The following is a 17,174-nucleotide window of genomic DNA, read 5'->3' as shown; positions in this document are numbered from 1 at the left end:
AAATAATATTAAAATATTTAAAATATATCTTCTCTTTTAAGCTTCCATTTATTTAGGGTTACCACACTTTATTAATTCTTTGACTTTCCCATAACCTTTTCATGTCTTTTATGATTATGCTAATGTATGTATGCTGACTTGTGAGCAAGTTTTATTCTAGCTCAAGCTTATGTGTATTTTTTCCATGACTTAGTAACTGATATTATAAAAAATGTTAAAAGGAGATGCTCTACTAACAGAAGAAAAGTGTAACCAAAAAAAAAAAAAAGAAGAAGAAAAAGAAATCCAACTTTATTGATTAAAAAAATGTGTGACGATTAAAAAAAACATGTGACATTAATTTTGGACATTGTCAAGCTTGACAATGGCCGAAACGTCAAACATTTTTTATCAATAAAATTGGATTTCTTCAAGAGTGAGTGTTGCACCTTTTTCCATTTTACATGTTAATAACTGATATTAAAATAATCTTAATATTTACCATTATATTTACCATTTGGCAGTCTTATTCCTGTCTCACTCTGCGCTTCTGTTCCTGGCCCACCATCTTGTAAGTTGTTTGGGCTGTCAATCATGGGCTCCTCCAATCCAGAGCCTTCCTCACCGCTGTGACCTGCCTCATCTGGACCGTTGGGCCTTCTCTCCGTCTCCTCCTCAGTACCTTCCTCTTGTTTGATTGTGCGGGCTGCAAGAAAACATTCAAGCTTTAAACAAGTTTTTAAGCAGTACAAAACACAAAAGCCAAACTTCATCACCCACTGCACTACAATAGTTTCCATACACATGATCAAGCACTGTGTGACAAGACTCTATTGAAGTCACTGGTTACTATGACAGCACATTGACCAAGAAATCTGTTCTCCAACATGATAACAGCATTGGGATGACATCAAACAGGAAAATAAAGGCCGACGCAGCTGTAGTCTCTAGGGTAGCGAGGCAAACAGTGGGCAGGTGGAGTTCTACATGACTGACAGTGGGAGACAGAGAAGAGGAGGTGGGCCAGTGCTCTGGTCTGGACTGAGCGGGCCTCTCCATTTATCTCAGTGCGCAAGCTGTCGAGCACCTCCAGGGAGGCCACCCCCACATGCAGAGACACACAGAGCGTGACAAAAATAGACATGCAAAGGGACGTATAAACACATAGCGACACGTAAACACGCGACAGCCCGGCCCGCAAGTTTTCCGTCTCAACCACGCAAACTCTCCAGGTTTCACGGCAGGTGGAAAAAGGGCAGGCAGCTCTCTATACCATCCAGACAAACCTGTTTGTAATTTTACCGTGGGTTTAATCTCTGGGCGAGAGCTTGAGACTAAGCTTTGAGTCACCTCCGTCTTTCCCGTCCATATGAGTATTGTCCCTTAGGCAAACCGCTCTGCAGCTTCGCTAGATTTGAGTCACAGTCTGAGTGAGAGTATGACTGAAATCTCTCTGATCCCCTTAAAAAGCTCAGTAGTTCCTTCTGTTAACGGACTTTCACATCAGAATGATATCACTCATAAACACTATTTGATGGGACTAGTTTTCCCTGAGGAGGTAAATGTGTGTTTCACAAACATACTTTGAGATTTTAATCTTGTTGAAATTGTATTTTCTCCTCGCTCAATCTTCGTAGAACCTCTGAATCAAACTAAACACCATTTTTTTTTTACTTTTCCTGGTTTATATTGACCTTTGAATACCGTAACCAAGGCAAAATTTGCGCTCCCTAATGGACCTTTATTATTGATTTTGATATTTTTGCCAACTTGTAGTTCTGGGTAAAACAGTTGATGACTCAGGTACTCTTCTTATTGAACATAGAAATAACATTAAATCAAGGAAAGTCTGATCAGTCTGAGTGTGAGGTAAGCTTCATTAAACTATCCATTATTATATATACACACACACACACACATATATATATATATATATATATAACATATATATATATATATATATATATATAGTATTAGAACACCATAAAAAGAGAGAAAACAAATATTTTAGGAATCTGTCAAAAACTAAAACTAAAAAACTTAAAATTTTATTCTCATTTATTAATATTAACAAAAAAAATAAATAAATAAATACAGACTTTATTATTATTTTGTATGGTCTCCATTGGCCTTGTTTTTATGTACTTTTCCACAGTCTCTGACGTTATTGACGTCTAAATATTTTCTAGTTGTTCCCAAAGACTTGCTTTTGATGATCTATCTTAGAATCCATTAAATCCCAACAATAATTATATTTTAGCATTAAAAACACTACTGTGACTAAGGAGCTTACACATACTGGAGTGGATTAACCATTACAGAAACATAAAAAAATTACTTTGGTAATCACCAATATTTAGTTTAGGGCAGCTGTGTCACAAACCTTACATTAGTTGGTGGTCTAATACATTTGTTAAGAACTGTATATAATTTAGGTATAATTGATCATAATTGGCATATAAAAATTGTAAATAATAAAAAGGTACTTTTTTTTTTTTTTTTTTAAATGATGGTTATTTCAGTGGGTTTTGTGGTGTACATATCAGGAGCACATGACCTACTGAAACGCCCTCTTCCAATACACTCTCCCAGATTTGTGTCAACTAATAAGACTCCAATCCCATTCGAACCAGTATAGTTGTTTAGAAAATCCCATCTCAATAGCACTATACACACAAAACACTGATTAGCAAGTAAGTTACAGTAAAATTAAATTCAAACACCTCTTTAAAATCATCCCATTTCCATTAAGAGACTGTTTACACACGGTGACGTGCAGGTTCACAGAGCTTTTGAAAGATAAGTGCTGTGTGGCAGTGCCACAAGATAACCCTCACTTCACTCACTGGCACTTCCAACTAAGTATTACAGGCGTAGTTGCTTAATATTGCACAAGACATCTTCACTTTCAAAGAAACACTTATAACTCACATGAACAATTGCAAGCTTCGGCGCTCAAAATAAAAACTCTATACCCACCACAGCAAATGCAGGGCAATCCTGTCAACACATCACAGTCGAACGGCATTACCTCAATGTGTCGAGACGTACGTTTCTTCCTATTTCTCTGTCCATTCTGTCAATCATGACATCAGATCTCTAGCGTACACGGTATGGAGTGTCTATGATGGCTGCAGCTGAGTGAACTTGAAATGGTTGCCGGGACAACATACAGAATCCTTTAGCATTCTCATCATCATATGATCAAAGGAGATGAATGAGAACAAAACACACTCAGTGCTGGGGATGCATACACCTGAGTCAGCGACTAACAGGCTCTCATGACAGGCACAGTACAAAAGCAAAGTAAACCAACATAGTCGGATGCATAAATGATGTGCCAATCAAACTCGAAGGTCTCTTTCTATTAAAATTTCACCTTTGCAGAATATTAAATGATCATCTGTGCATCCCTCCATCTCTGAGTGCAAGCATGGGGTTAACTAAACCATGTATGTGTAGGTTAGACTTCTCTTTACCCAGTAACATGTTTCTCAACGTCCTGTGCAACATGACCAATAAATTATCTAGAAGAACAATCTCCATCTGGGATCATGGTCTGTGCCTCCATCCTTCAGCGGCGAGCGCTTCCCTTTTCTCAGTATGCACGCTCATGCTGACGAGCCCTCCATCTAACCAGCAGTTGATTTTGAGGAAGGGAGATGTCACAGACTGGGCCTATCCCATCAGATCGGAGATAAAGCTGTAACTTCTTTTTTTTTTTAACTAACTGAGAGATAAAGGTCCTTCCTCTGTCCCTTGCAAGCTGATGCTCACTCATTTCTCCTTTTTCATATCTTTTGCAATGGACAGTGAGATACTGTATTTCATATTCTAATGTTAAAGGGATAGTTCACCCAAAAATAACAATTCTATCATAATTTACTCACCTGTATTTCAAGCTTTAAAACTCTTTCAGGCTTAGAAAAGGAAACAAAAGCACAGTAAAATACTATAAAATAGTGTAAGATTAGTCATATTTTAAATATGATGCATAATGTTCTGAAGCCACATGAAAGCTTTGTGTGAAAATTTAAATTCACTATAAACTAATAATCTTCCTCTCCAGTAAGCTGTTAACATGACAACTGCTGCTGCTGCAAAGGGATCATTTAGTCAGTGAGTTGATTCAAATGAACAAATCATTTAAAACAAGTTTTATGAACCAAATCAGTGATTCATTTAAAAATCTGACTCAAAGAATGATTCACTTGCAAACCAAAGCTCTCGTAGCGCATTTGTGAGAGATGTTTTCATTGAATAATGGCTGAAATTTTGTTCTTTCATCATATAGAGATATTACATGATTTTTTGGATAAATTTAGATACATATCATTTAGACGTAGTGTGCGCACATCCAAAATTGGGCAGGTGCTCGGTCAAAAAAAAGGTAAAAAATGACACATTGCACATCTGCTCCCATGAAACTAAGGGTGCGTTCACACTTGTCATGTTTGGTTCGATTAAAACAAACCCTGGTGCGATTGCTCGGATAGTGCGGTTCATTTGAACATATGTGAACGCTGCCATCCGAACCCTGGTGCGCACCAAACAAGCGGACCGAGACCGCTGAAAAGATGGGTCTCGGTCCGCTTCCAAACGAACTCTGGTGCGGTTCGAATGATATATGAACGCAACCCGGACCAAAGACATGTAACCGAACCAAAAACAGGAAGACGAGACCCTAAAAAGGACAGAATCCTCACGCATGTCGGTTTTTCTTGTCATAGTCGCGAGTTTGCCCATCACAGGCATCAGATGCGCGTCTCCACGCAGCAGATCATTTGTGTGTGTGACGGAGGGATTCCCGCCGGTGTTTTGACTACTTTACACATTTTATAAGCTCTTCACGAGTTCCCAGCTGGCCAAAATACCATCACATGCAGGCTACGCACCGCTACGCACACACAACGAGCGTATTTACCTCAGAAAACAGCATTGTTTTGGATGTTCGGTAAGTTCCGTCTGAAAATAGGCGATACGTCATAAAATCCGACCAATCACGTTGTGAATGTATCCCTATGCCTGAAGGTTCGGTATTTTTTGGTTCGGTGATAAAATTGCCAATGTGAACGCTAACCGGACCAGGACTAAATTTTTTTTTTCTTCTTTGGTCCGGATCAAATGGACCAAACGAACCGAACTACAAGTGTGAACGCACCCTAAGGGTGCTTTCACACCTGCCTCATTTAGTTCGGTTGAATCATACCAGAGTTCGTTTGCCCCTTTGGTGCGGTTCGTTTGGGCAGGTGGGAAAGCAGCAATCGCACTCGGGTGCGCACCAAAAGCGGACAAGCGTACCGAGACCTGCTTGAAGAGGTGGTCTCGGTACGCTTTCAAGCGAACTCTGGAGCGGTTCGCTTGAGATGTGAAAGCAATCGACCCAGTTAACGGACCAACGAACCAAATTATATCATTTTCATAACGGAAAATATGATATAAAAATCATTAATGTCTGATTCTGTGAGTGAGCACATTATTTACAATATCTGAAAGCCAACGATCGCCTCTGGTGTGTAATTACACTTCTCCGTGCATCCCGACGAAGTCTCAATTTCCGCTCTGCTTCATTATAAAATTCAAATGGTCTCTCTCGACAGACACACGGACAACAGGTCGCCTACTAGACAGCGCTGGGAAATCCAGAGATGGAGAGAGAGAAAGAGTGCGGGTTTGAATTTGCCGCAGCAAATATGAATTAACTGCGGGAGAGAGCTACATTTATAAAGTGTTTGTGTGTGTCTCGACAGTTACAAATAAAGCCACAATAAACTCATGGAGCGAACTTGTCAATCATTATTTTGATGGATGACGCAGAGAAAATTCTGACCAATAAGAGGACAGTTTTACTCCCATGTGACGTTAAGACGCATTTTGGTACGGTTTGAAATTTTGCCATGTGAAAGCGAACCGAACCAAGAAAAAAAAGCAACATTGTAACAAATTTAGTCCCTGTTTCGGAACAAAACAAGCGATCCATAGGTGTGAAAACACCCTAATAAATCAACAAATTACAATGTTTTGACTGAACAAGGTCTTTGTTCTAAATTTATGACTTTTTAATTTTTTTTTTATTTTGCATCCTTTTTGAAGCTTGAAAGCTCCAGTTATGACCAGCACATTATTACTTGCAAAGTAACTTATAGTCAGTAGAAAGTCTAAAGTGGACCATCAAAATAAAGTGTAAGCATATTTTAAGCAGATAGTCTACTAATACTCTAATGACTGGAAGTTGACATGCAGTTGCAAAGTTACTTATAGCCAGTAGAATGTCTAAAGTGGGCTATCAAAATAAAGTGTTACCAATTGTCTCTTTTTCCATTCCAAGAAAGAAAGATAGTCATACAGGTTTGGAATAATATGAGGGTGTGATGATAGAAATTTCATTGTTGGGTGGACTATCCCTTTAAGCTAATCTAATCAATGCACCACATCTAAGAAAGTCAAATGAGAACAAGCATTGAGGGGAGTGGACTTATTAGACGACAGGCCTACTTACCAGCAGGGGAATCAGGACTTTGGGAACGCTGGCCATTGGGTGTGCTGGTCGACAGGTCCACCAGCATTCTCGAGTTCTCCTTCCTGGGAGAGCAGTCGCCGTTACCTAGGAGACAGACAGAAACAAGTGCACTGAGGACATTGCCTTGCTCCAGGCAGCACAGCTATTATGGCTAAATGCAGCTCTGAACTCAGATCTATACAAGCAGACAGTTCAAGGAACAACTCTCTTATAAAAGCCACACTTTTTGATTATCAGTCAAAGATAAAACAGAATAAAGGATAACTGCAACAAAAACTCTTCTAGGTTCATTTCTTACTGTCATTTACTACTCAAATTTACTTTCAACCATACTCTACAGTTTAATGCTTCATACTGAATACTGTTCAATATACTTTTTACTGCAATCTACTGTTTAAAACTATGCTACAGTTTAGGTCTGAGATGCTGACTGGCTAATACAGTTCTAGCCATGATAAACACAATATAGTAACAGATAGGAAGTAAAATGCATGTTCACTTTGTTATATATACTGTATATGGCTCATAAATAATGTTATTTCTAACACAACAGGGACTAAATTCTAGAGCAAAGATGAACTTTGCTTAATAAAATCATGTAGCCTTCTGTTTAAATCACAAATCTACTTCCTACTGTTGAGTACTTCTTAATACTTTTTATTTCCTATACTCAAACATACAGTTTAAAACTCTGATATGCTCCCAACAATGTAAAAATGTTTTGTCAGGGAACCAAAAATGTGTATATTTGTGTGTATATATATATATATATATATATATATATATATATATATATATATATATATATATATAGTGCTTAACAAATGTATTAGACCACCACCCAATGTAAGGTTTGTGCCACAGTGTAAGCTCTTTAGTCATAGTAGTGTTTCTAAAGCTAAAATATAATTATTGTTGGGATTTAATGGACGCACGGAAGTTTAATCAAAAGCAAGTCTTTGAGAACAACTAGAAACTATTTGAAAGTCAATAACAACAGAGACTGTGGGACATAACACAATGCCAGCAGGAATGCAAGCTGTTATCAAGGCCAAAGGAGGCCATACAAAATAAAAATAAAATATATAATTTTTTTGGTTGTTATGTTGAATAAAGACTGTTTAGTTGTTTCAGTTTGTTATTTGCCTAATAAATGACAATATAAAGTTTAGCTTTAAACAAGTTTTTGAATATTCCGAAAATATGTGTTTTCTCTTTATTAGTCAGGTAGTCTAATAAATTTGATTTTATATATATATATATATATATATATATATATATATATATATATATATATATATATTTATACTTAACATTTAAAATAGTATTTATATAATATAATTACAGAATTAATCTGACTGATTAGTTTTCACAACTGCTTATATTCACTTTGCACAGTACTGAACTCTACTGTTTAATACTCTAACAGAAGTCCATCTAAAATGTCCTACGATCCTGTATAATACTCGCTGATACCTTGATAAAGGATATCCCATGGTTTTCAGGTACTGTACACACTAACTGCTTTTAATAGCACCCGTCTCTGTTACCAGAGCTGACATTTCTCTAGGGTCAATGACCAGCTCAACACTTCAGTTTACAGAGATGGTGAGCCATCAACTCATTTGTGGAGAGGTTGTTAAGCTTTCAGCCACATCCTTAAGATTCAGATTGGATTTCCTCATCTCTCCGCACTCGCCGCGCACCGGCTTCGGGAAATAATACGGCTTCAGAGCATCCACTCAGGGGGAGCGATTCCTGCTCCCTGATCCCGTTACCCACTGACCCCTTCAGAGCCAAACACTCAATACAACGGCAACGGCATTAGACAGCTCTTAATGCTTGCATTATGCATACACACAACCACCAAGGGCGGTATTACAGCTCAGATCATTCCTTGAACTCCACATTTATGACTGGAAAGTACCCTGGATGTCACAGTTAAGCTGGCTGTTATAACTCTAACCAATGCACTAAATCTAGTCAGTCCCTCCTTCAAACTGGTTTGTTAGGTAGCAGAGTGAGTCTGCCAAAGGGCTCTAAAACAGTATTCCTGGCATTTTTAAAGATTAATTGGTCTGTGTTCTTCTTGTGAATCAACAGGTCCTTATTCAATCCTTAACCAACCAAACAACAATAAACATCACCCTTCATGAACTATAAAGGTTTTAAAAAGATTCAAAACATTGCATTTGTGATTAAAGTAAATCAATCTGTAAATGAGGGCCTTTGAGGTACAGCAGGCGACGGATATTTGTGCTGTCAAGCTGGCAGACAGACACTGTCATTCTGACAGGGAGAGCAACTCGGGGAGACGCAGCCAATGACACAATCCCAAAGCCTGTCTCCGGTTACGGTGCCGGGGTTGAGGGAAATCTCAGGTAACCGGCAGTCCCTTGGCAACGGGAAACAAGCAGCCACTTCGATTTGAGTGACGGCCGAGGGGAGGATTTTCCATAACAGAGCACTGTGTCTGATGGCCTCCCGGCATGATAGAGGTTCTCAGGAAAAAAGATCTGTGAGAGTAAACTAAACTCTTGTACAGTAGCGGCTGAAAGAGCTCTCTTATCCCACATCTAAACAGAACCGCGATAAATATCATTTCTAATGCCAAGCGCATACAAGACTGAAGCTTATCACCCTGTGCACATTTAGACTCACAGTTTGACTTAAAAGTCAATTAGATATTTTTCTTTCCTATCTATACACCCACCCACCCACACATGCACAAGCACAAGTACACACACACAAAAGTTTGGGGTAAGATGTTTTAACGTTTATTGCTGCATTTGCTTGTTCAAATATACAGTAAAAAAAAAAAAAAAAAAAAAAAAAACAGTAATATTATAAAATATTATTACAGTTTAAAATAAATGTTTTTAATTTATTCCTGTTATGGCAAAGCTGAATTTTCAGCAGCAATTACTACAGTCTTCAGTGTCACATGATTTTTCAAAAATCATTTAAATACGCTGATTATTTAAATGATTATTATCTGCAATGTTGAAAACGATTGTGCTGCTTAATATTTTTGTGGAAACCATGATAAATTTTTTTCCGGATTCTAGAAATTTCAAAAGAACAGGATTTATATAGAAATGCATATAGTATTTATAAATATATAATAAATGGATTATAGATATATACTTTTTTACTGTCACTTCTGATCAATTTAGCATATACTTTCTGAATAAAATTATTATTTTACTAAAAAAAAAAAAATTAAATAAATAAATAAAAACAAAATATCTTGCTGACCCTAAACTTTTGAATGGTGGTGTATTCTAAATTATGCTAAAATTCTTTGCTATTCGTTTCCTTTATGGGTCTTGCTTCCCAACTATGCAGTCTTGCAGTGTGCACTTGGCTTTGTTATCAATTGAACAATCTCTGACGCACTTTAATATGTGGTTTTCTCAGTTTTAGAATGATTCCACTTTGTTTAATTTGTTCTATAAATCACATTGACATTCCTACACATATGATTGTTGATGGCCCTAGAGCTCTATTGTAATGACGGCCTACAGTATACGGTTTATATTAATAAGGCTACCATCTGCCCCCATGTAGTGATGCATGCTGAAAATCCGTAGGCCCTTTGGAGACTACTGGAGTGACTACAGGTCTGGCCTGTGACAGTGCTGAGTCAGAATCAGATCCCGATTCACTCATTCGCTGAGACTGTGTGTACAAATCAAACAGCAACCTACAGAATGGACTGTTCCATGCACTTTTTTAGTGGATCGATGAGGAAAATCACTGGGGGTGTTTTTAATAGTTGCCCACGGGTTAAAGTCAACGTGAAACGCAACACGTATGACTTCTGTAATATATTTTTAGAGCAAAATGGGATATTCAATGAGAAAGAAAAATATTTTTATTCATGAGGTATTGACTGAATCATAAAAAGTGGGTGTTAAATACTGGAAAAAGTTATACAATTTTAATAAAATAAAATAAAAAAAAATTATATATATATAAATATATATATATAATTTTTTTTTTTTGTTAAATTGATGAATCATTTGATAAGTGATACATTTAAATGGTCAAACTGGATTTCATGTTGACTTCACCAGAAACTCTTTGAAATCACCCTGGTTACAAAAAGGACTATGTTACTGTGCAAATATTTTCATTAAACTCAATGACTTATAGAGCATTGAAGTGATTTGTGCATCATGGTAGCCATTGGCTGTATTGCATTAGTGGGGGTGGAGCCTGGAAGCAGGTTCTGTGCCAGAGTGGCGATACTAAACACAAAAAAGAGGAGTTTTTAACAGGATCGTTTCTCCTAGGAAAGCGAGTGATTGGTTGTGGCATGTCATAGACGCTAAAGTTCGAGCATGGATCAGGTTTATCCTGTCCGTCCACACACCTCCAAACCATCCTTCCACATCAAACACAAAACACATTCCCACTCACGCTCCTTGCCACCTGCCACTGCTGAACTGCTCTTCTTTAAAAGGACACACCGAAGGGGACAAGGTCTTATTAGCATATCAATAGCAGTTACTGCACAAAAGCTTGAAGTATTAGCCTGTGATCTGAGATGGACAAACTTAAGACTGTCTTTTTAGGAAACAGAAACCAAGCTGTTGATTCCTAGTTTGAGGGAAACTATTAGCATGTGGTTTTAAACCATAAAAGAAAAAAACTTGAAGAAAAAAAGACGTGTAAATGATGTGAAAATACGCAAAATATTGCTGTGAACACACACTGACACATCTGAGCACAGTTTCAAGTCCAGTTTCAACAGTTTCAACAACTTCATAATCTTGAACACTAAAGAGTTATGTTTTCTGAAATGTGATAATGCTATTCAAAAACAAGGTGTGGATTGGCATTCATTCATGTTTTTAAAATATAACGAGCCCTTTAAGAAAGGAAAAATGCCTTTAAGAGTCTATGGAACCAAGTTAAACTGTAAACTTTTCATTTTCCAAGACACCTGCAAGAATTTTTAGATGAGGGACGTTTTATCAGCATGTTCCATCTGAGGGAATCTGCCGGGGGAGTTAACGGGCTTGAAGGTACCACTGTGCACCTGGTACTGAAGCCCCGTCCAGATAACAAATCTCAAGGGGAGCCAAGAGTCGATGCTTTTCAACTGGATCTTGGGGGCAGCTAGTGTGCTTGACTACTGCACATATTCATAAAGCAGAACTGACTTTACAGCTGCAGACAAACTCCCACAGTGCTGTTGGAATTAGATAGCATATCTAAAATAAATCAACACATCTTCAAAAACAAGCAACAAAATATGTCTACAATGCAAAAGAGTTATTAATAGATAAGCTTTTACTTGACCAGGTTATCCAATTTGATTTACGGAAAGCATTCCTCAATAAACCTTGGTCCAAATATGTGTCACTCATTTTAAGAAGTCAGATAAAAGACAATTATCAATAGTCTAAACCCAATGAAGTAAGTGTCACACTCAGCATGAGAGAAACAGAGAAGCAGGTGACATGATACAAATGACGGAACTGCTTGACTATGTTAGGTCTGCATCTGTTCTGATTGATTATAGTAGAACTATTACTGTACTATTATTTTCCTGTTTATCTTTAATTGTCTTCAATTAGCCTTCTTCTAGAATAACAGAATTATACGATTGGGAACACAGATTAAATTTAAATGCAATCATTAATTCATACAAAACACTCCCCATCTTCACTATAAAGGTTAAAGAAACGTTTTTGAATGAACTTGACAGACTTGAAACCCCTAACAAAAAAAAAGGCCATTTAACAAGCTTGTATATGCTAAATAAAGGATGCTTATATATTTTTTTTATTTTATTTTGAAAGTGGTCATTGAGATATTTGAAAAGACTTTACTTACTCGCAATATAGCCATTCGACGCCTCCATGTCCATATTCAGGGGGCAGAGCTGTGAAATGAACATGAGTTATAAATTAGATGTGGGATTTTGTATTATTCTGTATTTAGCAAACATTACTGGCACAGGTTTCTTTAAATGTTTGCAGTAAAATTTTAAATATCTTGTGAAAGGGAATATAGGAAATAGTCTTTAAAAAAAGATTAAGCAAGAAATTATATAATAATATTCAAACACTCGACGTTCAATGTCAACAGTTCATTTGTAATACATTTTTCAATTCAAAATCAGTACACCAGTGTCTCTGGCACATAACGCTGCTGTGAAAAAACACACGAATATACGATTCCTCAATGTTTAACTTTTCTGTTACAGTTTTTAGCTCTTCTGAGCTCAATGCAACTGTCTATATCACTGCCGTGTATACTCTTAAAAATAAAACCGGTTTTATACTGTATAAAACATCTAAATTGTCTTGTTAAGTATTAGGGAAGTAACATATAAAGTGACAACTTCCTGGTTAGGCAAAAAAAGATACATGCAAAGTGTGAAAATTGCCATGTTTTCACTGAGTTTCAGGTCCTTATATTGAAAAATAAGTCTAAAATTAAATGCTTGGATGGAGTAAGTGAGCTGTAAAAATCAGCAGTGCTTCTTCTGATGTACAGCATATCGTCCATCAGATCATATCAAGCTGGCCTCATTGCTGGATAGAAACACGTTTAGCCACGATATAACTGATTCTATAAACTATACAGGTTTAATTAACGTAAACTAAAACAACAAATCTAAAGCTTATATTAGAGCACAATCAGATTAAATCAAAATGTTACAAAGAAAAATGAGCACAGCATTAATATGCTTTTCATAGTTTATTATTATAGAACGGACTTGGAGGAATGTCATTTTCACTTGTGATGACAGATAAAATTGGCAATTCCGTGACGTTTGCGAAGTTCCACAAATAAGAGCTACTGTATGCTGTTTATGTTTTGCCGGATGGAAAGTGCAAAAAAGGCTCAATGCACGTGTAAAAATACATTCTCTTGGCCTGGACCCAAATTATCCTTAAAGTACCTCACTTATGACAGATATTAGGGCATCTATACAAGCCAGGTTTGGAAAGAGAAATGTGATATATTTTTATTTTAACTTTTAGTAGTCAATTACTAGTTGTGATTTAGTTCATAAAGCACTGATATTAATATTTGTACAAACAGATTCTGTTAAAACAGTATTTCTAAACCTAATATACCTAAGTAAATATCACGTAAACCAATTAAGCAGCTTATTAAGTAAACATTCACTGTTGTGCTTTATTAAATCACAGACGCTAAATGCACAAGAATGTAAATAACAGTTTGATTAATAGAATAATAAAATAATTTGGATCTCTCTACTCTCCCATAATGATATGTGGCAATGCACGGTCCTTAAAGCGTTAGTAACAGTACATTAGCACACATACAGTACATTAAACACAGATAAATCAGTAAACTATAAAGTTAACTATTTGGTACCTAATCAGCCCTCATCAAGTCAGGAACTACACAATATCATGAACCAGCTTTCCTGAAATACCATAAATTACGAGGAATAATCTGACATTACACAAGAGTGCACCTGGATACTCTGACCCTGATCAAAGTTTCTGAAATAAAAAAGCTGCTTGATATGGAAATACAACCAAATTAGTACAAGAAATGATTGCTTAAATTAAAAGCACTAAACAATAATAGAGTCATGTCATGCAAATCATTAGGAGTGAAGTTGGTCTTATGTATGGCGTTGCGGTTCTCCAGGGGCCCCAGCATACACACCGATCACGACATGAGTGCACACAGCCTTCACTATCCAGGACTACAGCATAACACTACCCTCCCCGATCAATTCCTGAATATCAGTAGACTAACTTTCCTCAGCTAATTAAACCCTTTGAGATTAAATGGATGTTACATGCAATATACCAGCCAATGACGAATAAGGATGTCCGAAAAAAGAGAACCGTTAAAAATAGAATGCAAAACACATGAACCATGTTCTTAGAAATGTAATCTTTGTGTTCATGATAATATGATGGGTGGGGAGAGGGTGTCATTTAAACCATTTTCTACAAAAACCTCAAGTAAAAGGACCAAGGACCTACACCATATCATTGTTTACACATTTTTAAGTAAAACAAAATGTATTAATTGAGGCACGAATATCAAGACGTTCTCTTAGAATTACTCTATTTGACCTGAACAAAAATATTTTAGTGAAACCCCACCCTCCCAAAAAAACAAAACAACATGAAAAACACGACACACAGTCATGAGGGTCTACAGGGGGTCTCTGTTTTATGGTTGTGACATTAAAAAACAAAATGGCTTCCTGCACGCCAGTTATGCCACCCTGACTTAATTGTTTTTAAAATATTAATAATATTACAAATTTTATTAATAATATTTAATAATTTCTTTACTGTTTTTATAGATACTATAGATTGTATTTTCAAACATTTTCAAGAACGTTAACCTTTTAATGACACTTCCGATACATATCACAATTTACAGTTACAATATCTTTTTTTTACTTTAAGCCCCAATATATATATATATATATATATATATATATATATATATATATACAGCTATGGAAAAAATTAAGAGACCACTCCAAGTTCAGAAATCAATGTTAAGTGGTCTCTTAATTTTTTCCATAGCTGTATATATATATATATATATATATATATATATATATATATATATATATATATATATATATATATATATATATATATATATATATATATCACTTTAACATGTATATCATTGAGGATATGCACTCAATAATTTTTTAAAAAAGTTATTAAATAGGGACAAAATTTACCGTCACATCACTGACCCATAAACGATGTTAATAAAGATATTATACAGTATCTAGGCTATAAGTGTCACTTGAGGTATGTAGCAGAATTAATACATAATGACAAAATAAGTATATAAATATCAGCATTATAATACAGATAAAGTCTTTCCTTACTTTAATTGAACTACAAGACTCTACGAGATGTTAACGATAAAAGATGATTGCATGAAACTTTTACCTTTTTGTTTGTTCTCCCCCCTGTGAAAACGCAAGTAAGTGTCCAAAGAAATCCTTGCGTAAAAAAAAAAAGAAACGCGAGAAATTATTTCCAATGACAGAGGCTTTTCAGAGTCTACAGTGATGATGAAGTCCTTTGATGACTGTCATGTTCAACTGGAGTTCATATTGGTCACAAACAGGGGACGATCTTGCACCAAAACGAAAAAAAAGAAGAAAAAAAAAAACTTAGGAAGCAAGCTGCTTCTTGAGTTTCTATCGTTTGGTGACTTCCTTTGCGCCGAGCAAGCCCGTCAGCTTTTCCATTTCACACGCGTCTAAGCGCTTTCCCCCTGACTATTAGATTTCTTCCTCTGATCTGAAACTGCTTTGACATAGTGAAGTGAAACCTGTGCCTGTTCAACACCTGGGTCAATCGATGTCAGGCTGGGGCGAATACTCAACTGGATCCACCGGTTCCAAGGGAATTAAGCCATAAATAAGGAAATGATGGGAACTGCCTACAACAGGCATAGAGCCCAATATTTCCACCTGTCTGATACAAAGGTTGTGGGATGACTGTGTGCATGTTTTCTATATGCTTCATGTGCAGCTCAGTATTCATGTGACACATACGTCTATTACAGGTTCTTGGCAGAAGCGTCCTTAACTTGTGGGGGGTGGAAGCATTATTACTGTTTTTATACAAGTATAGGTTTAAAAAAAAAATTTAAGCAAACGTTTTGTTAACTACTAAGTTTGATATCAAGTTAAATAACACTTATGCTTAGGAGACGACCATAGCAACAGCTGCTATCGCTACAAAACATAAGTACCGGCTTAGCCTAATTTATCACATTAATACAATTTTAACCGTCACAAATATATCATAAATAAATTTAGTGATGTTTAAAACTTCTTTTTAAAAGAACGATTAGGATTAGCTATACGCGCGCGCTAGGGGCGCCAAAACACTAACATTACGTTACCTCAAATACATACCTTACAGAAATTATTTTGAAGAAACTTCATTCCTCTAAAATTCCTTTACCAATTTGCTCACTGTTGGATAATTTCACAATCGCAACAAGTGATACAGGCCATTGTACTAATTATTTAAGTGATAAATAATGCTAGTTATGTTTCATGCGGGACAAACGGTGAGCAGGCGGACACCTGTTGCTATGGTTACGTTACATCAATTAGAGGCGCCGTAAATTTGTTCGCGAGCGATACGTTTAGCGCACTCTAACTTGAAATATAACTTTATTAGTTACTGAAACGTTGTTTGTAAACGCTGTTGAAACGCAAGTATACTTACATATAACATCAATAAACACTTTTAAGACCCACACCTTTTCCTTTGACCTGTTTTGAGGGGTACACCCTTAATTAGGTGGGGTCAAACTCCCCCATAATTCCTACCCTGATCCAAACGCGTCCTGGACCTGTCAAAGCACAGCATATACAGACGCATCAACCCTTAAAACAAAGAAAGGGAACCCTTAGCACTCGCAACGGACATTTTAGCTTACCTTTAGCAATGCACGGGGTGACACACTTCCATCTCATCTGATATGGAGTTACAGATAGCGTATCCACTGCAGTGCGATAGACGCGCAGAAATAGTGATTCCCTTCGCCTGCTTCCTCCATCTTCAGAACGGACAGCAGCGACCGTCTGACTCAGAGAAACGGATCTATCAGTGCCACTCGGTAATCGATTAGACTCCTTATCACTGCATTTAAAATGCGTTTGACGTGA

At 36.6% G+C, this 17,174-nt stretch overlaps 1 protein-coding gene across 6 annotated transcripts in view; it reads right to left on the bottom strand.

Moving 5' to 3' along the window:
• The window catches only part of ikzf2 (IKAROS family zinc finger 2), a 30,504-nt gene extending 14,728 nt beyond the window's left edge, over positions 1 to 15,776 (bottom strand). For 3 of the 6 annotated variants that reach the window (XM_067409879.1, XM_067409880.1, XM_067409883.1), the window contains exons 1-4: positions 15,433 to 15,776; positions 12,347 to 12,395; positions 6,479 to 6,583; positions 482 to 685 (exon numbers count right to left, since the gene is read on the bottom strand). In XM_067409879.1, coding sequence (XP_067265980.1) covers positions 482 to 685; positions 6,479 to 6,583; positions 12,347 to 12,380 — 343 coding nt within the window. In that variant the 5' untranslated portion in view covers positions 12,381 to 12,395; positions 15,433 to 15,776. Of the gene's footprint in view, positions 1 to 481; positions 686 to 3,869; positions 3,900 to 6,478; positions 6,584 to 12,346; positions 12,396 to 15,432 lie in introns of all 6 variants that reach the window. The other 3 variants (XM_067409881.1, XM_067409884.1, XM_067409885.1) reach the window with 2 other exon arrangements.
• Positions 15,777 to 17,174: the final 1,398 nt, after the last annotated feature.

The sequence above is a fragment of the Chanodichthys erythropterus genome, chromosome 14 (genome assembly GCF_024489055.1).
Source record: "Chanodichthys erythropterus isolate Z2021 chromosome 14, ASM2448905v1, whole genome shotgun sequence".
Taxonomy (NCBI): Eukaryota; Metazoa; Chordata; class Actinopteri; order Cypriniformes; family Xenocyprididae; genus Chanodichthys; species Chanodichthys erythropterus.
The sequence above is the reverse complement of the archived record's forward strand: the minus strand, read 5'-3'. Positions and strand labels throughout refer to the sequence as shown.